The 26484-nt window shown below is 43.0% G+C and overlaps 1 protein-coding gene across 1 annotated transcript in view; it reads left to right on the top strand.

Moving 5' to 3' along the window:
* Positions 1-22332, top strand: part of LOC121870722 (unconventional myosin-Ia-like) — a 47293-nt gene extending 24961 nt beyond the window's left edge. Inside the window, exons 5-25 of the mRNA XM_042372664.1 lie at positions 657-703; positions 1012-1075; positions 1600-1613; positions 4863-4947; positions 6280-6386; positions 7196-7343; positions 7756-7961; positions 8381-8500; positions 9280-9393; positions 10094-10263; positions 10701-10837; positions 11133-11322; positions 11430-11646; positions 12387-12536; positions 17309-17395; positions 17677-17808; positions 17935-18041; positions 19675-19810; positions 20303-20426; positions 20935-21151; positions 21336-22332. Of these exons, the coding sequence (XP_042228598.1) occupies positions 657-703; positions 1012-1075; positions 1600-1613; positions 4863-4947; positions 6280-6386; positions 7196-7343; positions 7756-7961; positions 8381-8500; positions 9280-9393; positions 10094-10263; positions 10701-10837; positions 11133-11322; positions 11430-11646; positions 12387-12536; positions 17309-17395; positions 17677-17808; positions 17935-18041; positions 19675-19810; positions 20303-20426; positions 20935-21151; positions 21336-21459 (2696 nt within the window). The 3' untranslated portion in view covers positions 21460-22332. The remainder of the gene's footprint in view (positions 1-656; positions 704-1011; positions 1076-1599; positions 1614-4862; positions 4948-6279; positions 6387-7195; positions 7344-7755; positions 7962-8380; positions 8501-9279; positions 9394-10093; positions 10264-10700; positions 10838-11132; positions 11323-11429; positions 11647-12386; positions 12537-17308; positions 17396-17676; positions 17809-17934; positions 18042-19674; positions 19811-20302; positions 20427-20934; positions 21152-21335) is intronic.
* The last annotated feature ends 4152 nt before the right edge of the window (positions 22333-26484 follow it).

Below are 26484 nucleotides of genomic sequence, written 5' to 3'. Positions count from 1 at the left end.
GATGAGCGTGACGTCAGTGAAGATTGTGGCGTGATTGGATAGATGAGTGTGACGTCATTGAAGATTGTGGTGTGATTGGATAAGTAAGCGTGACGTCATTGAAGATTGTGGTGTGATTGGATAAGAGAACGTGACGTTATTGAAGATTGTGGTGTGATTGGATAAGTAAGCGTGACGTCATTGAAGATTGTGGTGTGATTGGATAAGTGAGCGTGACGTCATTGAAGATTGTGGTGTGATTGGATAAGTGAGCTTGACGTCATTGAAAGATAGTGATGATTGGATAGACGAGCGTGACGTCAAGTAGTAGTTGCAGTAGCTAGTGTGTTGAGGAATGATTTTATATATTGTTTATTTAATGGACACAGAGAGCAACTAGTCAATCGTGCACCCCATACAGGTACAGAGGGGAGGTGCTGGGGAGGGGGCGGGGAGGGGTATTGTATGGCCTCCAGTGTCGCAGTATACATACACATACAGGATAGCGCTTGTGTATGTATGTATGTATGTATGTATGTATGTATCATTATCATTACACACACAGGTAGATAATCACTTAATTAATCACACATCTAATTATTTTACCTGTATGTAATAGGTAAACATGAAGGGTGGACAGTTAACTACCCAATTGCCTTGTTTCCTTCTTTCCTCAGCCTTTGGTAACGCCAGAACGAGAAGAAACGATAATTCTTCTAGATTTGTGAGTAATTTACTGTTTTGTTCTTTGTTTGTTTGTGTGTTTGTGTGTTTTGGTTTAGTGTTTGTGTTTGTTTTATGATTCTGTTTGTTTTCCTTTTTGAGTGTTTTTCAGTGTGTGTGTGTGTTTGTGTGTGTGTGTTTGTGTGTGTGTTTGTGTGTGTTTGTGTGTGTGTGTGTGTTTGTGTGTGTTTGTGTGTGTGTGTGTGTGTGTGTATGTGTGTGTGTTTTTATATGTACACCAAACCTAACCTAACCTAACCTAACCTAACCTAACCTAACCTAACCTAACCACACGTCTTTCCTACACAGGGCAAGTACCTGGAGATGGAGTTTGACCACACAGGCGAGCCAGTAGGAGGAAGTATAACCCATTGTGAGTATAACAATATATTCACAGGTTATAGTGCTTAGTATAACTGATATATCACTGTAGATTATAGCTTTGATATATCACCTCTTGATATATTACTGTAGTATATTGAGTCATAGGAAGTAATATAACCCTATCTGAGTATTATAAGATTATACCCCTGTGATATAACGCTTGGTATATACTGTATTAGGTAATATAATCCAGTATATCTCTTAATATATCACTATAGTATATCGTCCATCACTCACGAGTATAACCAATTTTAGTTTGGAATATTTTTTTTTTAGCCTTCAGAGTATATTCCTCCTATATCACCTCTTAATATACCTGTATAGTATAGTAACTCGTGGTATAATCTTCCATAGTTATTATACCATGTAAATATAATCAAGAGTTGGTATATAATTGGTTCATAATTATATCACTCTTAAATCATTATATATCTAATTGGTTTTATTGAGTTTATATTATAATTATATATCGAGTATAATATATGGTGCCCTTTTTTATTATGCCTCCCGAAGATCTGTTGGAAAAGGTGAGTATAGTAGCGATTATTGTTTGTCTGTTTGTCTCTGTGTCTGTCTGTCTCTGTGTCTGTCTGTCTCTGTGTCTGTCTGTCTCTGTGTCTGTCTGTCTCTGTGTCTGTCTGTCTGTCTGTCTGTCTGTCTGTCTCTGTGTCTGTCTGTCTCTGTGTCTGTCTGTCTGTCTGTCTGTCTGTTTATAATTAATTTAGCTCTGTATCCCACGAGTCATTTAATACATAGATATACATACCAGCTGGATGGATACGTAATCAACAACACGAGCTGGAAATATATTAGATAAGGGTTGTGTCTTTCACGAGTGGTGGTAGGGAAGGGGAGTAGGGAAGATGAAGTTAATGAGGGTATTATGTACGGCGGGAGGAGGTGAGGGAAGGAAGGAGGAGGTGAGGGAAGGAAGAAGTGAGGGAAGTGATGGAAGGAAGGAGGTGAGGGAAGGAGGAAGTGAGGGAAGGAGGCAGGGATTGAAGGAGTGAGTGATTTACAAAAGGCGGTAGGGAAGGTAAAGAAGGAAGGAAGGAAGGAAGGAAGGAAGGTCCGTGTTACTAAGGGAGAAAGGAAGGGCAGGGAAGAAGGTAGAGATTAAGTGAGGGAGAAGGAGGGAGGAAGGAGACAGTAAGGACATGAGAACATTAATTAACCTGAAGGATGTGTGTGTGTGTGTGTGTGTGTGTGTGTGTGTGTGTGTGTGTGTGTGTGTGTGTGTGTGACAGAATTAAGGAGAAAATTGGAAGAATAAAGACACAAAACAGGAATAATAAGATAGGTTAATAAAGAGAGAATAGGGAGTAATTTAAGAAGAGTGTTGAGAGGGTTTGGAGGGAGGGAGAGGGGTGGAGAGGGGGTGACAGGTGAGTGGATACCCAGGAGGATTAATAGAAGACGTTTGGGCTTTTAGAGAGGGAGGAGGAGAAAGAAGGTATGTAAGAGAAGGAAGAGAAAGAGGAGGGGAAGGAAGAGAAGAAGAAAGAGGAGGAAGAGGAAAAAAGAAGACTGTAATAGAATCGTTCTGGGGTCGTCACAGGTAGCCGGAGTTGAGTCGTTCTGGGGTCGTCACAGGTAGCCGGAGTAGAGTCGTTCTGGGGTCGTCACAGGTAGTCGGAGTTGAGTCGTTCTGTGGTGGTCGTAATGGTAGACGACCCGCACGACCTGTTTGTGTACAGTGAAGTGTTGGGAGTGTGTGGCTTAGCACTTTATTGTTACTCACTACACGTGTATACTGAGTGTGTGTGTGTGTGTGTGTGTGTGTGTGTGTGTGTGTGTGTGTGTGTGTGTGTGTGTGTGTGAGGATGTGAACAAGTATGTGTGTGTATTTTGTTCATCTTGAGAGAGAGAGAGAGAGAGAGAGAGAGAGAGAGAGAGAGAGGTATAGTCATATAGCTGTCAGACATGGTTATGAGTCTGTCTGTCTGTCTGTCTCCTTACCGTCACCATCAAGGAGATTAATTACCTCTTGGGTCACGTCTCACCTGAGAGTGTGAGAGAAAGAGAGAGAGAGAGGGAATGAAAAGTGAGAGAGAGAGAGAGAGAAAGAGAGCTATGGATTCATTGCTCCAGCTTCAATTTTCTTTCGTCTCTCTCTCTCTCTCTCTCTCTCTCTCTCTCTCTCTCTCTCTGTAATAGCCACACAATTACCAAATAAACTCCTCTAATTGCCCCACTTCCCGTTGCAAGCTGATATTGTTCTGACCATTGCAGTAGTTATTCCTGCAATGTTGCATTCTTGTCTCTAGCTACAATTATTCTTCCAATTGACTCTTGAGCTAATTGCAATTTCCCAACCGTCGTTGCAATACATATTCTCACTATCGACTCTTGACTCTGTTGCAATATTGCACTTTTTAACTGTTGCAATTGTTGTTTTCGCTGTTGCAATAATCATTCTTGTTATCGATTCCACCTCCTGTAGCAGACGTCCATGCTAACGACACTTCAGTTTCGTTGCAATGTTGCATTCTTCGCCGTTTCCAAAAGCCATTCCTTGCTACCATTCTTAGCTGGTTTGCAATTTTGAGACGATCATTTGCAACAATTATTCTCGCTTAACGACGATGACCCTGTTGCAGTGTGACCCAGACGAGGAGGGGCTATTGTATTACCCCTCTCCCCACCCCTTTTCACCACCCCACCTCACCCCTCCTCACCCTACCCCTCCTCACCCCACCCCTCCTCACCACCCCCTCACTACCCTCCTCCACCCTACCCCTCCTCCACCCTACCCCTCCTCCCACCCTACCTCCTCCACCCCACCCCTCCTCCCACCACCCTCCTGCCACCCCCTCCCACCCTCCCTCACCCCCTCACCCCCCCTCACCCCTACCCCTCCTCCACCCCCTCCACCCCCCTCCACCTCCCCTCACCCCACCTCACCCCTCCTCACCCTACCCCTCCTCACCCCACCCCTCCTCACCACCCCACCTCACCCCACCTAACCTCCCCTCACCCCAAAAATACACCTGGCGTTAATTAGGCCCCGGTAACGTGAACGTGCAGTAAGCGGATGTATGTATCCTCTTGGCTGAGTCTCTCGCTAATTTGGACGCCATTTTGTGATGTCATTTTGCGGGGAATTAATGAGTTGATGATGATGATTAATAATGATGGTGATGATGATTGATGATGATACCGATTGATAATGATGATGATGATGATGATGATGATGACGACTATAATGATGATAACGATACTATACTACAATTACTACTATGAATAACAACAACCATGATAATGTATAATGATTGATAATGATAATAATAATAACATAAGCTATAGAGAAGTCACCACAACCAAGAAATAACCTTAAATCGGGCACACCATATATCCCCGAGCGTCCTCTTCACGAAACACACTCCCACCCCCGAGTTTGTGAGGATCCCCGGAAATGAAAATGGCCGCCAGATGGACACTTTTAATCGAGTCGTGCCCATTATCGAATAGGTCCGAGCTGTAGGATTGACCACTGTCTCTGCCAAGTTTCAAGGAGATCCGCCCACCTCTTTGAGACTTATCACGCGGACATTGACAACCCACGGTCAACCCACGGTCAACCCACGGTCGACCTGGGCAAGACGACACGCGCGGTTCTGTATTATCTAACGACAGGTGTATAGCAGGTGTAAAACAGGTGTAAGCAAATAATTAATATGTGAATAACATAGCAGATAACAGGTGTATGACAGGTGTATAACGTGTAACAATAACAGGTATATAACAGGTGTATAACAGGTGTCACTCTCCCACAGTCACGGGTCACGAGTCAAGCGGCCGGAGAGAGAAACTTTCACATCTTCTATCAGCTGCTGGCTGGAGCTGACATCCAGACCCTCAGTAAGTGCTGACACCCACAGTAAGTGCTGACACCCACAGTAAGTGCTGACACCCACAGTTAGTGCTGACACCCACAGTAAGTGCTGACAGGATTGCCATTCTATTACAGAATAACTGAAGGTTAACAAGTTGTCTGCCAACGAGAGTGAGAGAGAGAGAGAGAGAGAGAGAGAGAGAGTTGTATGTTATTAAGAAAACACAATAACCACACTTACAAGCTCAACCAGTACAACCAACCACAATTACAACAACCATAACAAACTTAACACTAAGAAATTACCACAACACAAATAACAACAACAACAACAACCACCACCACCACCACCACCACTATAATAACCACCTCCACTACAACAACAACCACCACCACAACAACAACCACCACCACAACAACAACCACCACCACAACAACAACAACCACCACCACAACAACAACCACCACCACAACAACAACAACAACAACAACAACAAGGGCGCACATTACAGTTTTCACTTATTTTTGGGAGACTGTTAAGAGATATATATATAGGGCTTCATGTCTCTTTGATATCTCTCTCGTCACAAATATATCCAGTATCTCTCAGGCCACAAATACGTCTCATTGTCTCTCTGTCTGTCTGTAGGTGTTTATCTCTGTCTGTCTCTCTGTCTCTTTCAGTCTCTCTCTGTCATTCTGTCTCCCAGTATGTTTGTTTGTCTCTTTCTGTGTGTGTGTGTGTGTGTGTGTGTGTGTGTGTGTGTTTGTGTGTGTGTGTGTGTGTGGTTTATGCAATATCAGTTATAATAATGATGGCAGTAGTGGTGATGGTAGTGGTGGTAGCAGGGGGTGGTAGTGGTGGTAGCAGGGGGTGGTAGTGGTGAAGTGAGTTAAATTAGTAGTGGTGGTAGTTAATTAGTAGTGGCAGGGAGTGGTAGTGGTGTAGTAGCAGAGGGGTGTAGTAGTGATGTAGTGGTGGTAGCAGGGTAGTGGTGGTAGCAGGTAACATGAGGTGGGAACATGGGTGTGGCAGCAGGTAACATGAGGTGGGAACAGGGGGTGGCAGCAGGTAACATGAGGTGGGAACAGGGGGTGGCAGCAAGGTGTGGTGAGCCGACTAGTGCTGACCCATTTTTCCCAACATAGTCCGATTAAGTCTTGTGTCTTCCTTGTGTAAGACCTGTGTGTGTGTGTACCACCTTGGGGGGTTTTAGACACACACACGCACACATACATACATGCACGAACAAGTTATGATTTGGTAGACCTGAGAGAGAGAGAGAGAGAGAGAGAGAGAGAGAGAGAGAGAGAGAGAGAGAGAGATACTAACAGGTATATTATCTTGCCTTTGACAGAGTCGTTGCGGCTACAGAGGAACGTGGAAAACTATATTCTTCTTCAGGCGCCGCGACACTGCCCCACAGATGTCCTGGACGACCGCACTGAGTACAACATTACCAAGGTATGTCTCTCATACCCCGGGGCACGAATGTTTACACGTTTTCCATCCCATTAGACGTTTCTACCTTCAGTACGGTTCTTATCTCAAACGTTTTTATCTAACGCCAGAATTCAGTCTTAAATGTTTCCTGTGGGATTTTGCCCTTGAGGGTTTTGTCCAATATCATTTTGTCCGGTAGGTCTTTGTCTGGTGGGATTTTTCTCCAGATTAATGGTATTTACTGGGATTTGGTCTTAAGGAATTTGGTCCAGGATGATTTTGTCCAGGGAAAAATTTATCCCGTACAATTTTGTCCAGTAAGAATTTGTCAGGTATAATTTTGTCCAGTAGAATTTTGTCCAGCGAAATTTTGTCAAGTAAAATTTTGTCCTATAAGATTTTGTCCTGTAAGATTTTGTCCAGTAGAATTTTGTCCATTGGAATTTTGTCCATTGGAATTTTGTCCAGTGGAATTTGGACCAATGGAGATTAAAACGCGTGTGGGTGGACCTACAGGACTGATCTTGCTTATTTTAAGTCGCCCGCGTTGTGTCGCATTGCAGTGGCCATTGTAAAGGGTGGCCATTGTAAAGGGTGGCCAGTATAAGGGGTGGGCCATTGGAAGGGGTGGCCATTGTAAGGGGTGGCCAGTATAAGGGATGGTCAGTATAAGGGGTAGCCAGTGTAAGGAGTGGCCATAAAGAGGTATCCAGTATAAGGGATGGGCCATGATAAGATGTGACCATTGTAAGAGGTAACCAGTATGAGGAGTGGCCTACTTATCCTAGCCCCCAGCCCTCAACTTATCTAACTCCCCTTCCCACCGTCAGAGAACCCTGGACGCCCTTGGGATGACGCAGGAAGAACAACTGGAGGTTCTGAAGGTGGTGGCAGCCGTCCTGAAGCTGGGGAACCTGACCTTCACCTCCGTTAACAACATCGATGGCACGGAAGGCTGTAGTAATGAGAACGAGTATGGTAAGTGAGGGTGGGGTGAGGGAGTGGGTGAGGGTGGGTGAGAGGGTGGGGGTGTGAGGGAGAGAGAGAGAGAGAGAGAGAGAGAGAGGTAAGGAAATCACCTCTTGTGTCTATATGACTATTAACTGTGATGGTGAATGACACAATGACAGTAAGTGACAGTACCACACCCCCACAGAGCTGTAAGTGACAGGACGTGACAGTACCACAGTACCACACCCACACAGAGCTGTAAGTGACAGGACGTGACAGTAAGTGACAGTACCACACCCACACAGAGCTGTAAGTGACAGGACGTGACAGTAAGTGACAGTACCACACTCACACAGAGCTGTAAGTGACAGGACGTGACAGTAAGTGACAGTACCACACCCCCACAGAACAGTAACTAACAGTGACACTTCCCCCACAGAGTTGCACGAGGTGTGTGAGCTACTGTCGTGCGAGGTGTCCACGCTGACGGGGGCCCTACAGACGAGGACGGTGGAGGCCCGAGGGGAGACCGTGGTGGCGGAGCTGTCGGCGATAGATGCGACAAGGACCCGAGACGCCCTCTGTCGTGCCCTCTACAACAGGCTGTTTACCTGGGTCGTCAGCAGGGTGAACGAGGCAATCAAGGTGAGAGAGAGAGAGAGAGAGAGAGAGAGAATTTTTGTGATATTCAATTACAAAACTATACCATATTTTCAGCTCTTTATATAAAAACAAAACGGGGCATAAAAAATAGACACACAAACAAAAGTAGCATTAGAGAGGCAGCTCATAGCTTTTGTTGGTCTTTGGTCAACTCCCACGCTCGGAGTCTTAAACACCGTCCTCCGTTGAAGAGAGTCGTCCTGTTTCAACCCGAGTTTGAAAAAAAAAAAAAAATTAGTCCTGAATGACCCCGCAGTACAGTACTTGACGGGGTAGTGTGACGGTAAAATTAACTACAGAACCGTGGCAGAGCATAGTGAAGAATTATTGTTATTTATCATCATCACCACCACCATCATCACCATCACCATCATCATCATAACCACGTCATTATTCCGTAGGTAAAGACCATGGGCCGCAGGAAGGTCCTCGGTATACTAGACATCTTCGGCTTTGAGATTCTTGAGACCAACAGCTTCGAGCAACTGATTATAAACTTCTGTAATGAAAAACTCCACCAGGTGAGTTCTCTACAGGTGTTTAGCTCTCCCAACAGGTGTGTAAGGATCAGGTGTAGGTGATACAGGTGTGTTTGAAGGTCTTATCTCTCTCAACAGGTGTGTAAGGATCAGGTGTAGGTGATACAGGTGTGTTTGAAGGTCTTATCTCTCCCAACAGGTGTGTGAGGATCAGGTGTAGATGATGCAGGTGTAATTAATATGGAGTTTGTTTATAAATTATTTCAATTAATTTTAGCCAATTTTTGTTTACGTATTTCTCATTAATTTCTGGGTTATTTCAATTGATGATCTATTTTGACTATTTCTGGGCAATTTCCTAACCTATTTCTCACCCGTTGCTGACTTATTCCGAACCAATTTCCTTTCCTATTTCCGATCTGTTTTTAACCAATTTTTCCCACAATTCTGTTTTCTTCACAATTTTGGTCTATTTTTAGTAAATTTTATTCCAATTTCATCCTAATTGTCTCGTTTCTTCCTTATTCACAACCAATTTTAACCAGTTTATAAGTAAAGCATTTAATTTCTAACCAATTTCCAATTTTTTCCCAATTTCCAACCAGTTTCTCCCCATTTCCAACCAATTTTCCTTATTTCCAACCAATTTTCCTTATTTCCAACCAATTTCTCCCCATTTCCAACCAATTTCTCCCCATTTCCAACCAATTTTCCTTATTTCCAACCAATTTCTCCCCATTTCCAACCAATTTCTCCCCATTTCCAACCAATTTCTCCCCATTTCCAACCAATTTCTAACCCATTTCTCCGGCATGTCTCAGGTCTTGACGGAGGTGACGTTAAAACACACACAGGAAGATTACCTGAGGGAGGGAATTGATTGGTCACCTATAGACGTACCCACCAATAACGCCGTAGTCGACCTTATTGAACAGGTGAGGGGTTAATTGGACAGGTGAGGGGTTAATTGGATAGTTGAGTGGTTAATTGGATAGTTGAGTGGTTAATTGGACAGGTGAGGGGTTAATTGAACAGGTGAGTGGTTAGTTGGACAGGTGAGTGGTTAGTTGGACAGGTGAGGGGTAATTGACAGGTGTGTGGTAATTGACTGCATAATGTGGTTATTGCATATGAATAGTTATTGAGGTGATGTGTGGTTATTGAGGTGATGTGTGGTTATTGAAGTGCATAGATTATCATAGAATGTTATTGACTGTATAGGAGGTGGTTATTGAGCATATATAGATGGTTATTGACATTTATATTATATGACATATGGTTATTATTGAGGATATAGATGTAGCGAGGCGTTGAGTGACATAGAAATTTGATCTATTTAACTGTTTCTATACTTACTTACTGTGACATAGAAATTTGATATACCTGTTTCAATATTCCTGTGACATAGATAGACTGTTATGTGGTACCGAAACCTTATATAACAAACCATATTTTCCCACATGTGACGCAGAAAGAGAGACCATTTTAACGACCTATTCTACCTTTCTATGCCACAAAGACCTATTTTACATTTCTATGCCACAAAGACCCTTTTTACATTTCTATGCCACAAAGACCAACACCCAGGAACCGGCCGAAATTTAACTCTTCTTTAACCCTGGGTGTGTGGTACAGAGACAGACGGGGGTACTAGCTGTGATCGAGGAGGTCAGCAGTCGTGTAGGAGGTGGCACAGACGCCCTCCTGCAGCAGTTGTCGTTCTCCTGCGGGGGACATTCTCTGTTCGACATCAAGGGAGGTAGACACGCCCATTCCGACAATAACATCCCGACTGACTCTTTCAGGTAAGTCAGAAGGGCGGTGAGGGGGTTCTCTGTCTGTCTCTGTCTGTCTGTCTGTCTGTCTGTGTCTGTCTGTCTTGAGAATTATTTTGAAGTGTGGGTGGAGATAATTTCTAGTGTGATGTAGAAGTGAGATAAATAGAGAGAGAGAGAGAGAGAGATACAGCAGAAAGAAATGGAGAGAAAAAAGAGAGATAGAGATAAAGGCAGATAAAAATAGAGATAAGACAAAGAGAGAGAGAGACAGAGGTAAAGATAGAGATAATTAGACAGAGATAATAACAGATAGATATAGAGAGAAAGAGAGATTAGAGACCAAATATAGAGAGAAAAAGAGAGATAAGAGACCACAGAGAAAGAGAGAAAGACAGAGATAAATACAAAGAAAAAGATATAGACAGACAGACAGACAGACAGACTAACACACGTCACCCCCACAGGATCCGTCACTACGCTGGTTCCGTCACCTACACTGTCTACGGGTTCATTGAGAAGAACTGCGATGCTCTACACCGTGACCTGACCCGCTCCTTGTACCGCTGTAACCACCGTATCCTCAAGGAGCTGTTCCCTGAAGGTGAGTCCCGGGGCGTAGGATACTCATATAAGGCCATAGGATACTCATATAGGTGCATAGGATATTGATATAGGTGCATAGGACCCTCATATTTAGAGATTGGGGTATAGGATACTCACATAGGGAGTCTTGGTGGCCATAGGATACTCACCATCCATCCCATCACCACCACCCCTCCCATCACCCCTCCTATCTACCACCTCCCATCACCACCACCCCTCCCATCACCACCACCCTTCCCACCACCCCCCATCACCACCACCCCTCCCATCACCACCACCCCTTCCATCACCAGGTAACCCCAGAAGGACAACGTTGAAGCGGCCGGCCAGTGTGGGGACCCAGGTGTTAATCTCTGTGTCAGCGCTCATGAGGACTCTGCGTTCCAAGACCCCTCATCTCATAGCTTGTATCAAGCCTAATGAACTGAAGCAACCTAGGATCTTGGAGTCAGCCCTTGTCCTCCACCAGATCAAGTACCTAGGGTGAGTCTTGAGTTAATTGATTTATTGGTTGATTGTTAGTTTTTTAGTGTGATTGATTGCTAGATTGTTTCTCACTCACACCCCTTCCTCCCCCGTCACTTCCTCAGGTTGGTGGAACAGGCGCGGGTGAGGTGTGAGGGGTGGTCGTACAAAGGCACTCACGAGGGGTTCCTAAGCAGGTATGCCATGTTGTCTCTACACACCTGGCCTACGTGGAGAGGCGCGCCCCTAGAAGGATGCGCCCTCCTCCTTGCTGACCTCCCAATCACCCCTACACAGTACACCTTCGGCAGGACTAAAGTGTTTATTAAGAGTCAAAGAGCCGTGAGTATTCTTCCGCCATCTTTTGCTTTACACCTGTACTGTGTTGTTAAGTGGGGCTCATTTGCATATATATACCTGTAGGATGTTGTTATTGTTGTTGTTTTTGTTTATTATTATTATTATTATTATTATTATTATTATTATTATTATTATTATTATTATTATTATTATTATTATTATTATTCACCATCATATTCCTGTCACTTAATAGAGTTTAAATAATAATAAAATTAATCATCAGTGTTTTCTCTTTCAAGACTAAAATTTATCCATATATTTCACTACAGATAAATACAAGTCTATATTCAACTCATTTGCATATTACCTGAGACTTGCACACCTGTATAATCTTATCTAAAGTTGTTTATTGAAGCAGAAATATCCATTGATAACTTTTTACTTCTTATATGTATATAGGGCATTCAATCACCCTTAATTAGATAGGTAAAGTACAGGTAAATTTGGTAGTGTCAAGGAGGTATTTGTTGTTTATGAAGATTGTCTGTCTGTCTGTTTGTCTGTCTGTCTCTACTTTTTATTTCTGTGTCTGTTATTTCTTTCTTTCTTTCTTTCTTTCTCTCTCACTGTACCACATCTCTCACTGTACCACATCTCTCACTGTACCACATCTCTCCCTGTACCACATCTCTCACTGTACCACATCTCTCACTGTACCACATCTCTCACTGTACCACATCTCTCACTGTACCACATCTCTCACTGTACCACGCACCCAACAGATTCACGAGCTTGAGGAGTACCGTCGGGAGAGACTGGAGGACTTGGCGGTACTGGTGCAGAAGACGTACCGTGGGTGGCACCATCACACACGGTACAAACAAATGAAGGCCGCTCAGATCACCATAGCAACGTACTGGAGGAGTTGGAGGGTACGTATCGCAACTGCTATACTGCTATACATGTTTGAAGAGTAAGTACAAGGTCCTGCTATACCGCTATGTATGTTTTGGAGTTACTGCAAGGTCCTGCTATACCGCTATGCATAATTAGAGTTGTTGCAAGACCCTATTAGAGCTCTTTTCAGGCTTGCTATACCGCTATGCAATATTGTGTAACAGTTATGGTGTTTATTCTTATCTACAGGACTTGCTATACTGCTATGGAATATATGTAATGCAACTGCTCTATTGCTATACACTTTACGGTAATAGTTATAATGTCTCGTTATGTTCCCCCACACTTGCTATACGGCTATGCAATCTAATTTAGTAGTTGCAATGTCTTGTGATGTATAGCAGAAGAAGACAACTTAGAATACGAATCCAAAGGTTATATATATATACCGCTATACCGCTATGCAGTTACTATACTTTAAACTTGATAACATTTTCATGATCTAAGTGTATATGTCCATTGCTTCGTGCTATGTAACTATACAGTATAACAGATATATAGGAGTCTTGAAAGGTGATAGTTTATATATCATACTGCTATACAGTTCTATACATACAGTAATAATAATAAACTCATTATTATCCATGCTATACCGCTATACATTCTTATATGCAACAGAGATAAAATTATATACGATTCTCCATATTATACAGTTCACGAGATATATACTATACTATAATATCGACACACTATACGTTATATAACTCTGAATATATATAGAAGCTACACCCTGCTATATAGATTCTGTGGGTGTATATAAAAGCTATACCATGTTAAAGAAGGTATCATTTTATCAGCTATAGACACTCAGCCTCACATGACAGCTATGTGAGTCATGGGTATTTATGACACTCTAATCATGTGTGTGTGTGTGTGTGTGTGTGTGTTTGTCCTGTGCTTGTTTGTGTGTTTGCCCCGTGCTTGTGTGTGTTTTTGTTTGTTTGTTTGTTTGTTTGTTTGTTTGTTTATCCTGTGTGTGTGTTTCTTTATGCAGTGTGTTTGTGTGTTTGTTTATCTTCTGTTCGTTTTTATGTTAGGTAATATTCTTTGTTTGTTTGTTAGTACCTTCACTTCACCTCACCTTAGCACCGTGGCACAGAGTAAAGACAGGTAAGGAGACAGTAGCTGACCTTAGGAACAACTGCTTATGTTCCCATCTTGTATCATTCGTGTCTGTGATTGGTTCACGAACGTAACAACGTGTGTGTGTGTGTGTGTGTGTGTGTGTGTGTGTGTGTGTGTGTGTGTGTGTGTGTGTGTGTGTGTGTGTGTGTGTCAGTAAAGTGGTGTAAGGCTATGTTAATCACCTAAACATTAGACATCCTAATTATGTCAACCTGATGATTCAACAACCTAACGCTGATCACCACAGGTATAGAATTACTGTGTTTAATTATCAGGTGAAATAAGCCTGGGAGCTAACCTTCAGACGATAAGAACAGGGTAGGGGTAAGTACCGAGCCTTGAGGTGATCCAGATATGATAAGAAAGTCCAGTACATTACTCACAATATGAACTGGTTACACCACTCTAAATGTGACCCGGAAATTCCATCAACATATTAATACAGATTTATGTTACAGTGATCTTTATGGTGGTACAGAAATATAGCTAATGATCATAATACTTAGGCAATAATGTGTTTGAAGGTGATTATAAGGGTGAGGGTGTACACTAGACTATTTTCTGGACGTCTGGGGGTGAGAGTAGCAAGTGGGTGGAGTGGGCGGAGTGGGATGGAGTGGGCGGAGTGGGGTGGAGTGGTCTTAGTTGGTTTGGGTGTCCTTAAGTTGCATTTCTGGGTAGTCGTAATCGGGGGTTAGGTCAGGTTAGGTTAGGTCAGGTTAGGTTAGGTCAGATGACATAAACCAGGAGGGTGCTAATAGTCAGGTGGTCCCAAACTTGCATTATGATTAATATTTATCAATCAGGAGATATTCTGATGCAAACCTGATTACAGGATGAAGCAAGTGTGTGTGTGTGTGTGTAATAATAATAATAATAATAATAATTAACGGTTTATTGAAAGAGCTTGGCAGCCAGAAGGCTGAAAATATACAGTTACATATTTGGGGAATGGGTTACGAATTACAAATAATATACAAGTAACATAAGTGACACAAATAAGACATATAATAACTTAGATGGGGATCAGCTCAAACTACAGGACATTTCAACATAGTGACAGTGCAAGGAGCAGTGTTTACTGGGAGTGAATACACTGATTTATTACATGTTATTGATAATTTTTACAATGGTTGGGAGTGGGCTGTTCTTATAGCGATCAGTTCGTGCACGTATGGGCTGGATGCGGTTGTGGTGTCGAACAGCAATTCTCGGACAGGGGATCTCAGGTGGTAGTAGGAACCGGTGTCGGGGATGGTGTAGAAGCTTCTTACCAAATTTGCAGATGAGGTCGTGGTGATGGTCAGTGAGAGTCGAAAGGGTCAGTGTGTTGAGCGCTTGATATGTGGAGTAGGAAGGGGAGAGAATAATCTTGCATGCCCTCTTTTGCACTTTTTCTAGGTGTTTACGTTGTGTGTGTGGCATTTAGGAGGAAGACCAGGTAGGGAGGCATGGGGTGAGCTTGGGGAAGTATGAATGTTGTGTATACACTGCGTGTGTGTGTGTGTGTGTGTGTGTGTGTGTGTGTGTGTGTATCTCGTTGAGGTTAGCTTATCAAAGATATTTGGATAAGAACAATACAATGAGATGTCAGACTACCGCCACCACTACTTCCTTGAACACGGGAGGGGGGAGGCATGAGGTGAGGGGGGGGAGGGAGGGGGTAGGGGAGGTGACTGGAGGGGGGAAGATGGATCAGATAGAGTTGATTTTGGCCGGTACAGAGCTTAGAGACGCGGATAAGAACGGATAAGATTAATAAATTCTGATAACACGTTTCTTCAAGAGTTAATTTCAGGTGATATTTGATTTATGTTTAATACAAGCAATTCTTAACTACACTCTTGTCAGTAATTAGCTCCTATGAGTAATCAAATAAAATATCTCGTCATTTTTATATCTGCTGTGGGTAATAAAGTGAATGAGATATTTAGGTATTGAGTTTTAATTGCTCTTATTAGCTCTGTTCTTACGTGTTTGGTTAAATTTGGTTAAGTTAGGTTACGTAAGATTAGCATTAGTTGAGATAAGCCACTGGGGATGTCTAATCTTCACGTGAGACATAAACGCCTTCAATAAGCTTTATGGCTCATATTACACTTAAAGCGTGGACCCCGGAGCAATAAAAATACCGGCAAATATCTCACTTCAAACGCTTACGGAAATTATATCACTGAGACATAAATGGATTTCCTGAACTAATACATTAAATTTTATTGCTCACGTCAATTCTTATAAATGTATGGGGGTGGGGTGGGGTGGGGTGGGGGTTGGGCGGGGTAGGGTGGGGTGGGGGTTGGGCGGGGTAGTGTGAGGATGTGGTGGGGTGGGGACGGGGTGGGGCGGTGTAAAGGTGTGTATAATTCAATATTTCAAAAGTCATATAAAAAAAATCACAGTGTTTAGTTAGGTTAGGTGTTGATAGTAATTATACAGAATTTAATTATACCTTTGGTGATTTTTCTAAGTGATATGTTTGTGTTTGTTCTTGAGGTGTTTGTGTTTGTTCTTGAGGTGTTTGTGTTTGTTTTGCAATACCAAACGTCAATATTGCATGGTGATTACTGCATACATAGTGATTGTTGACTGCTGTACACACATGGTGACTGCTGTACACACATGGTGACTGCTGTACTGTACATGGTGACTGCTGTACTGTACATGGTGACTGCTGTACTGTACATGGTGACTGCTGTACAGGTGCTGCATGGTGTTCTCCCTGCTCTAATGCATGGTGCCTTACGTTGCCTCTTTTGTTTACTTCACGTGTACAGCTGAAACAGAACGACCCGGATACAGCCAAGTCTCAGAAGCTACTACTCAAAGGATGGAGTTTCTTTATGTTGGTATGTGGTAGTAGTGGTAGTACTGGTTGTTGGAGTAGTGGTAGTACTGGTTGTTGGAGTAGTGGTAGTACTGGTTGTTGGAGTAGTGGTAGTACTGGTTGTTGGAGTAGTGGTAGTACTGGTTGTTGTAGTAGTGGTTGTTGGAATAGTGACTTGTGGTTGTTGTGGTAGTAGAAACTGAGTATGAGGCAACAGTCACTGAATGCCGCATAGATCTGCGGCTCAACAGGACAGCTACTGTTGTATTACCATATTTAATATTAAGGAAATAAAATGGTGGTGAAGGTGTGGTTATTGGGGGAGGCTGGAGGCCACATAAAAAAAAATGTTGTGGTAGTTATTGTAGTAGTAGTAGTAGTAGTAGTGGTAGTAGTGGTATTGTGTGTTATAGTAGCGTATAGTCAACCATCAGTGTACCGTACAGTGTACCATTACAGTATACCATTACAGTATACCATTAAGCAGTACCATTACAGTGTACCAATACAGTGTATATACCATAACCGTATACCATTACAGTGTACCATTACAGTGTACCATTACAGTATACCATTACAGTATACCATTACAGTATACCATTACAGTGTACCATTACAGTGTACCAATACAGTGTATATATCATAACCGTATACCATTACAGGGTACCATTACCGTGAATCATTACAGTGTACCATTACAGTATACCATTACCGTGTACCATTACAGTGTACCATTTCCGTGTACCATTACCGTGAACCATTACAGTGTACCATTACAGTGTACCTTCACCCCTACAGGCGAGAGAGGAGTACAGGCAGCTAAAGCACCGTAGACGGGTTGAATGGGCAGCAGCTGTGATCAAATTGGCCTACACCAATTACCAGGTACTGTATCTTACACCTGTAGCCTGTATCTTACACCTGTAGCCTGTACCTACACCTGTCCTCCTTAGAATTTTGTACTACATATAGCATTACAGGATTATTATTATTATTATTATTATTATGATTATTATTCGTATTCTTATTCTTATTTGGAAACTTTACATCAACCATTACCCAAAAATAATAAGATATCTGAACAAACTCTTTATTACGTTTATTGAAGTAATATATAAGTGAAGGACCACCACTACTACTAACACCACCACCATTACTACCGTCAGCGCTGGAGGTTCCTGACCCTTGTGCTGACAGAACTTCCGTCAGACTCACCAGCTGACGGTTCCTGGCCCCCCACCCCTGCCTCCCTTAGTGACGTCAGCATCTTACTGCGGCGATTACATCATAAGTGGCGGGTAAGAGAGAGTATATGTGGGAGAAAAATATAAAAAAAATACTAATATTTTTTAAAGTGACAACGTGTGTGTGTGTGTGTGTGAGAGAATCGACCTACCCTAACTACCACACACTCTATCCACCAGTGTCACAGATATCGGCTACAGTTCGACCAGACAGCTCGTAACAGGATGAGAGAGAAGGTAACAGCCTCCATCATCTTCAAGGACAGGAAAGCATCGTACCCAAAAAGGTAAAAATAAAAAAAAATAAAAAAAACACAATTACCCCTGATAATTATATTTTAAGAGATAATTAATTACCTTTCAAACTAAAAAAAATGTAATTATAAGTTTTTATAAGGGATAATTAATTTACTTTCTCATAAAAATTACATAGTTTGTCTTTATGAGTCTCTTTGGTAAACGCTGTATAATTATCGATTTTTGAGACTAATTAATTCGGTCTATGAAGATATTTAATTACTTATTTGAGATCAATTAATTACTTTTTGGAGAATATTTAATTTCTTGTTTAAGATAAATTAATTACTTGAGAATATTTAATTTGGATTTTTTTTTGGGGGGGGTATCACCTGATAATTATTAGATACCTTAATTTATTTCACCTGAAGATTAACCACCCTAACGCTATATGGACGTTGAGGTTTGGTTAGGATTTGGTTAGGTTAGGTTAAGTGGTTTATCTGCAGGTGAAATAAAATTGGGGTGTCTAATCTTCAGGTATTCATTTCTTTTAATATCACCACTTAAAAAAATACTTAACACCTGTACACAAAACACACTTATAAACACCACTTATAAATATACTTCACTACTTGTACATGTAGCTGACATGTACGCAACCACTTGAGGGACGAGATTGTCTGTGTGTGTAATAATAATAATAATAAACGGTTTATTAATAGAGTTGCAGCCGGTGGCTGAAAATATACAGACTTACATTTGATTTAGACATAATGATATAATATGCATTGAATACATTTACAGGGCTGTACAGTACATAAATCAGGAGTTGTTTATTATTTTAACAATAGATGGGATGGTGCTGTTCTTATATCTATCAGTGCGGGCTCTTATGGGCTGAATTTTGTTGTAGTGGCGAACTGCGCGAGTTGGGTGGGGGGCTGCAGGAGGTGGCGATGACGAGGGTGGTGCAGTAGTCCACTGCCAAACCTTTTCAGTGCTTGGTGGTGGAGGTCACTGAGGGATGGCATTTCCAGGGTGGAGAGAGCGTTGGTGTAACCGGAGTATTCTGCGCCGAGCATGATTCTGCAGGCCCTTTTCTGTACCTTCTCTAGCTGACGGTGTTGTGTGTGTGTGTGTGTGTGTGTGTGTGTGTGTGTGTGTGTGTGTGTGTGTGTGTGTGTGTGTGTGTGTGTGTGTGTGTGTGTGTGTTGTGTGTGTGTGTGTGTGTGTGTGTGAAGTGCATCAGCTGTCTGGACTTTAGGGCAGAATAGCAGATGTGTGTCTCTCTCTGTCTCTTTTTTATCTTCTCTTATCTCTTTATCTCTCTCTTTTATTCTCTCTATCTCCCTCCAACTCTATCTTTTTCTCTCTATCTCTATCTATCTCCCTCCATCTCTCTCTCTCTCTCTCTCTCTCCTGGTCTTGGTAATCCCTGGGTAGATTAATAGGATTTAAATTTCGGTGAATATCTGCTTATGTGGATGACTAATGTAGGGATTATTGTATGTATAGATCTGTATGTATCCACACCCACCTACCCACACCCACCTACCCACACCCACCTACCCACACCCACCTACCCACACCCACCTACCCACACCCACATGCCCACACATACCCACCTACCCACACATACCCACCTCTCCAAGCTATAACCAACTGTTCTCTTTGTTCCAGTGTGTCTCATCCGTTCCTAGGAGACTATGTGAGGCTCCGTCAGAATGCCCAGTGGAAGAAGCTAGCAGCTGAGACCAATGACCAATATGTTGTGTTTGCTGATATTGTCAACAAGATCACACGTTCAGCTGGCAAGGTGAGGGTGGTGGAGGAAGGATTGTAGTGTGTGGGTGGAGTGTCAGTGGGTGGGGGAGAAGTGTGGTGGGGGGAGGTCAGATAATGGTGGGGGGGAGGGAGGGGTCGGGTGTGGTGGGGGGGGAGGGGCCGGGTGTAGATGGGGTGGGGGTGGTTAATCTAAACGTACTATAATCTAACTTTATCGTTGGTTAAATTTTGGTCTTGATAAGTATGATTATTTTGTCAGATTTGTAGTAATATGTAGATAACCTAACTTAACCTAACCTAGCTCAACCTAGCTTAACCTAACCTAACTTAACTTAACCTAACCTCATACTTTCGGTGTTTTTTTTTCTCATATATTTCACGTTTTTTTTCTTCTATATTTTGTTGTGATTTAATATTTTTATCCTGTACGTCTATAAATTTTATACATTTAATCTTCCATTATTATTCATAGATTCCATACAATTTCCTTTCTTTTCCTCACTGTTGTCTATTTATTCAACAGTTTGTGCCAATATTGCTGGCTGTGTCGACCAACTCCCTCCTGGTATTAGATCAGCGAACACTACAGATTAAATACCGTATACCGGCCTTGGAAGTACAGCGGATATCTCTCTCTCCATACCTGGGTGAGTTAATTGGTTCTGTCTATTTACCTGTGTGAATTAATTGGTTCTGTATATCTACCTGGGTGAGTTAATTGGTTCTGTATATCTACCTGGGTGAGTTAATTGGTTCTGTCTATTTACCTGTGTGAATTAATTGGTTCTGTACTTCTACCTGGGTGAGTTAATTGATTCTGTCTATTTACCTGTATGAGTTAATTGGTTCTGTACTTCTACCTGTGTGAGTTAATTGGTTCTGTATATCTACCTGTGTGAGTTAATTGATTCTGTCTATTTACCTGTATGAGTTAATTGGTTCTGTACTTCTACCTGTGTGAGTTAATTGGTTCTGTACTTCTACCTGTGTGAGTTAATTGGTTCTGTATATCTACCTGTGTGAGTTAATTGGTTCTGTACTTCTACCTGGATGAGTTAATTGGTTATATATCTCTACCTGTGTCAGTTGAGAGAGACAGACTGTTTCTTACCTACTACCACCACCTAACGCTACCCCACCACCACCTTCCCCCAGATGACATCGCCGTTCTGCACGTTAAACCTCCCTCACCCACGGCGGACCTATCTGGCTCTCAGAACTTGAACCCAGGGTGCTTGTTCGGGTCAGATGAGGTCAAACGGAAGGGCGACCTGGTGCTGCAGACGGGTCACGTGATAGAGGTGGTCACGAAATTATTCTTGGTGGTACAGAATGCTACCGGCAAGCCTCCAGATGTGAACATATCCACTGAGTAAGTAGACGTAGTGATAGAGGCGGTAACTGTGCTAAAACCTTATTCAATTTGCCTTGTTATATGGTATTTATGTATTGTTTCTGTCACTAGTGCACAGGGACATTATGAACACTCGATTATATTTCGTTAACAGCTGTAATGTATCCATATAATTCATATATTTGTCTCACATCTTGGACAGATTTGACGCCAACTTCGGTCAACACTCAGTCTTGTTTACCTTCAAGACGGCAGGGCTGGCGGAGGTGGCCCCGGGACAGATTCGTATTATGAGACGTCACAACCGCATGGAGGTAATCTTGTAGGGTCCCACCAGCCTGGAGGTCATCTTGTAGGGCCCTGTGGTCATTTCCTGGGGCCCTTCCAAGCACGTAGAAGTTCTCAACTGAGGAACTTGGTGTCTGGGAACTTTACAAGATGGGAGAGTGACCTCGAGGAATTGAGAAGTAAAGAGGTGGTCTTTAAGCGTCGTCAGGAACATGGAAGTCAACTTTTAGGGTTCTCACAAGCCCGGAGGTCGGCGTCTAGAACCTTCACAAACATGGGGTCCATCCACTGGGCCCTCAGGATGAAGGATATCATCTAAAGAGGCCTTGTGAACATGGAGAGCATTTTGTAGGCCCTCTTAGACACGCGGAAGTCAGTTTGAAGACCCTCCCAAGCCAAATATAGACGCCTTGTACGGTTCTCACAACAAATTCCCCCAAACTAACTTGAGTTGCCTTGCCCGCTACATGGAATGTGAAAATGAGTATCCGACCGCATATGTTGGTATTTAGACACAAGTAGGGGGGCTCGATACCTTGCTTAACGCGACTTTGCCTTGGTGTGTGACTATTGCAAGAGACAATGTGAGTTGCATGTGTCGGTGTGTAAACAGTGAGAGCCATACAGGACTCCAAGATGTGTTGACTCAGTTGCAAAGAGTGATAAATTTTTTACTTTGCACTAAAGGGAACTGAAACTTCTGATTGGATGAAGTGATGCTATTTGCTGGCTATACAGAAGGAGGACAGTAGTAGAGATAGTTTATGATTGGTGCAGTGACGATGAAGATATTAAAAAAGAAGCAATAAACGAAAAATGTGTAGTGGAAAGCAAAAGAGAAAGAAGAAGACTGACAATGTGATTGTGAACTGCCCTTAGTATATATATATAAATAAATAAATAAATAAATATGAATAAAAAAACGGGTTTTTATTCTTTGTACAGTCAACAGATAAGATGATGACTATGATAAAACTTATTTACAGTGTGGCTGAATTTAAAGTTGTGTCCTTGAGTTGACACAGATGACTGACTCCCTAAAATGGCGACCCTGTTCTCTTCCTTCAAGTTATGTAGACCACTAACTGTAGACCACCAGCTGTAGACCACCAGCTGTAGACCACCAACTGTAGACCACCAGCTGTAGACCACCAGCTGTAGACCACCAACTGTAGACCACCAACTGTAGACCACCAACTGTAGACCACCAGCTGTAGACCACCAACTGTAGACCACCAACTGTAGACCATCAACTGTAGACCACCAGCTGTAGACCACCAGCTGTAGACCACCAACTGTAGACCTGCCTGTAGACCACCAACTGCTTAGACCACCAACTGTAGACCACCAACTGTAGACCACCAGCTGTAGACCACCAGCTGTAGACCACCAGCTGTAGACCGCCAGCGCAGACCACCAACTGTACACCACCACCTGCTTAGACCACCAACTGTAGACCTGCCAACTGTAGACCTGCCAGCTGTAGACACCAGCTGTAGACCACCAGCTGTAGACCACCAGCTGCTTAGACCTGCTTCTTGAGCCACCAGCTGTAGACCACCAGCTGTAGACCACCAACTGTAGACCACCAGCTGTAGACCATCAACTGTAGACCACCAGCTGTAGACCACCAACTGTAGACCACCAGCTGGAGCCACCAGCTGTAGACCACCAACTGTAGACCACCAGCTGTAGACCGTCTTCATAGACCACCAAATGTAGACCACCAACTGTAGACCACCAGCGACACCAGCTGTGAACCTGCAACTGTAGACCACCAACTGTAGACCACCAGCTGTAGACCACCGGCTGGCAGACCTGCAACTGTAGACCACCAGCTGTAGACCACCAGCTGTGGAGCCATCAACTGTAGACCACCAGCTGTAGACCACCAGCTGGGCCATCCAACTGTAGACCACCGGCTGCTTGGAGCCTGGCTGTGGGCCATCAACCTTAGACCACCAGCTGTAGACCAGCTGCTTAGACCACCAGCTGTAGACCACCAACTGTAGACCACCAGCTGTAGACCACCAGCTGTAGACCACCAGCTGTAGACCACCAAGAGGGTAGACCAGTGGTTCCCAAACTAGGATGTAAAGGCTTAATAATATATGTTAATGGAACAATTTAGTGTTGGGATTTTGAGAGAATTTTCAAAGATATACTAATGTGAGTTGACAACCTCATCCACCAAACAACCTCATCCACCAAACAACCTGAGGTGAGTAAACAATAAAACTGGTTATTGAACTATTATGTTACCAGGTGAGTGGGTCATTATGGAGGTCAGCCAGGTGAGTGGGTCATTATGGAGGTCAGCCAGGTGAGTGGGTCATTATGGAGGTCAGCCAGGTGAGAGTGGGGTCGTATGGAGGTCAGCCAGGCAGTGGGGTCATTATGGAGGTCAGCCAGGTGAGTGGGGTCATTATGGAGGTCAGCCAGGTGGTGGGGTCATTATAGGTCAGCCAGGTGAGTGGGAGTCGTGGAGGTCAGCCAGGTGAGTGGGGTCGTGGAGGTCAGCCAGGCAGAGTGGGGTCATTATGGAGGTCAGCCAGGTAGTGGGGTCATTATGGAGGTCAGCCAGGTGAGTGGGGTCATTATAGTCAGTCAGCCAGGTAGTGGGGTCATTATGGAGACCAGGTGAGTGGGAGTCATTATGGAGGTCAGCCAGGTGAGTGGGGTCGTTATGGAGGTCAGCCAGGTGAGTGGGGGTCATTATGTAGGTCAGCCAGGTGAGTGGGGTCATTATGTAGGTCAGCCAGGTGAGTGGGGTCATTATGGAGGTCAGCCAGGTGAATATAGGGCGATGGCTTAACTTACGAACCATTGAGTCGGAATTTTAAAGGATTAAATTTTGGAGGATAATTGAACTTGTGAGCTTTACGGGGCTCCGGAGATAAGATTTAGTTGGTCACGAGGGTTTTGTCCTGATAACGGTACACTCACACACACACATACTGCCTCGTTGACCTACCGATCAATATGTCATGTGATAATACGATCCCCCCCTCCTCCCCCCCCTCACCCCCCATCTCTCCCTTCCCTCTTTCTCTCCCAATCATTTTCATTCTCTTGTAGCATCTTTCTCTGCCTTATATTCAGTTTCCCTCATTGTAATTCTCTCTTTCTGTTTCTCATTCTGTTCTGTCCCTGTCCCTTTCTCTTCCCGTTTCTCGCTGACTATTCCTCGTTTTTATTCGCTCTGGTGATCTTTATGATTAAAAAAAAATAATAAAAATCGTATCACTTACATCACGACAGCATATATTTACCTAGTGTCGAGACCCTGAGACACTTGCGCTGTGATTGGGCAACTCGTGCTTGCATCTAAGACCCGGATTGTGATTGGCTGCTGGGAGTTGTAGTTATCGTACCTCGGGTAACCAAGGATCAACAAAGATATGCCGACAACTTTATCTTAATGGTATGCACCAACTGTCGTTTACAAGCTGTTGAGAATTTGTATTTTAATATATAATCCCGTTGAAAGACCAATCTCATAGCTAATATAACCTAACTTAATTTGATCTAACTCTTAACTAACTTAACCTAACCTAATACTAGCTAACTTAGATTTAATAATTTATTGAAGTAAGGTTACACAAATTACAAAATAACACAACTCGTTCACCTCCTTATTGTGTCTGGTGGGTCTTGACTCAACCAGGTTTTTATAATAGTTGTTGGTTTGGGTGTTAATGTCGACGATATTGAACACTTCTAAACCTTACCTTCCCTCTACTTCCACCTAAATTTTAAGCACCCTGATGGTTCCTGGAGTGTCTAATCTTCATGGGATAATTTTTTAATTTATATTGTATTATTTTTAGTTGTTTTATGTTTATTTGGGTTAATTTTTAGTCTGGTTATGAAGACAGGCATACAAAATCATTTTAAGAGGCATAAGATACGATAAGCATCATCACATATTTTTTTCTGGTAACTAGTCGGCTCGGGAGACTACCGCAGGTAACGTGCTGCGAACAGTGACACTGAAGAGGTTCCCGGCGAGGTGGGACGTCCTCACAACAAACGACACTCAGGTAAAGTAGAGTAGAGTGCACCTTCCTGTCTGTCCACTGATAAACCTAACTAACTAACTCACTCACTCACTCACTCTAAAAAGGCAAGTGAGAGGGGTGAAGACGGTAAGGTTAAGACGAAGGGTAATGGGTGGATGGGAGTGAGTCGTAAGAGTGGTTAAAACAAGGTTCAGATTTTAAACGCCATGCCCAGTGACTGACCTGAAGACTCATGATTGGTCAATGTGACAGTGGGAGGAGCTTCATATTTTCTAACTCAATACATCAGGTCAAGTGCTGTTAATAGCCAATATCCTGACCTAATATGGAAGACAACCGGAAGTCAAGGCAAACTCGGGTCATTAGTAGAATAACACAAACCAACTGTCGCATCTAAACAGGTTTAGGTTCTCCGCATGGAACCTTTGTAACTTTCTATTATAATATAAGAATGGGATAATAATAATAATCTAAAGTGGACAAAGTAACTCGTATCAAAGTGTAATAATGATGACAGTGAATGAACGTATACCTTAGGATATGTTCTGTTCAATAAAACAAACCCCATATGTGTTTTCATTCAGTGTTCAAAGTTGTAAAGGTTTCATTTATATATAGACACACCAGCAGAACACGGCCTATACCTATATACACAAGCTTTGGGTAGGGTCACGATTTCCACGAGACCGAGTTCAGATGGGGTCGAGTTCAGATGGGGTCGAGTCCAGATGGGGTCGAGTTCAGATGGGGTCGAGTTCAGATGGGGTCGAGTTCAGATGGGGTCGAGTTCAGATGGGGTCGAGTCCAGATGGGGTCGAGTTCAGATGGGGTCGAGTTCAGATCCCTAAAAAGCATTCAGAGGAGGATGACGAAATAAATTAGGAACCTTGGAGTATTTGAGACGCAGAGTGAGAGGCGACAAGATCCAATTGTATAAATAGAAGATGAGATTAAACAAAGATGATATAAATAAGGTACTTAAAACTATCCAACCTGGAGGGAACACGTAGCAATATGGTTTTGAATAAAGAGTTGTGGATG

The sequence above is a fragment of the Homarus americanus genome, unplaced genomic scaffold (assembly GCF_018991925.1).
Source record: "Homarus americanus isolate GMGI-L3 unplaced genomic scaffold, GMGI_Hamer_2.0 scaffold5635, whole genome shotgun sequence".
NCBI classification, from domain to species: Eukaryota; Metazoa; Arthropoda; class Malacostraca; order Decapoda; family Nephropidae; genus Homarus; species Homarus americanus.
Note: the sequence above shows the minus strand (reverse complement) of the source record. Positions and strands in the feature narration are given on the sequence as shown.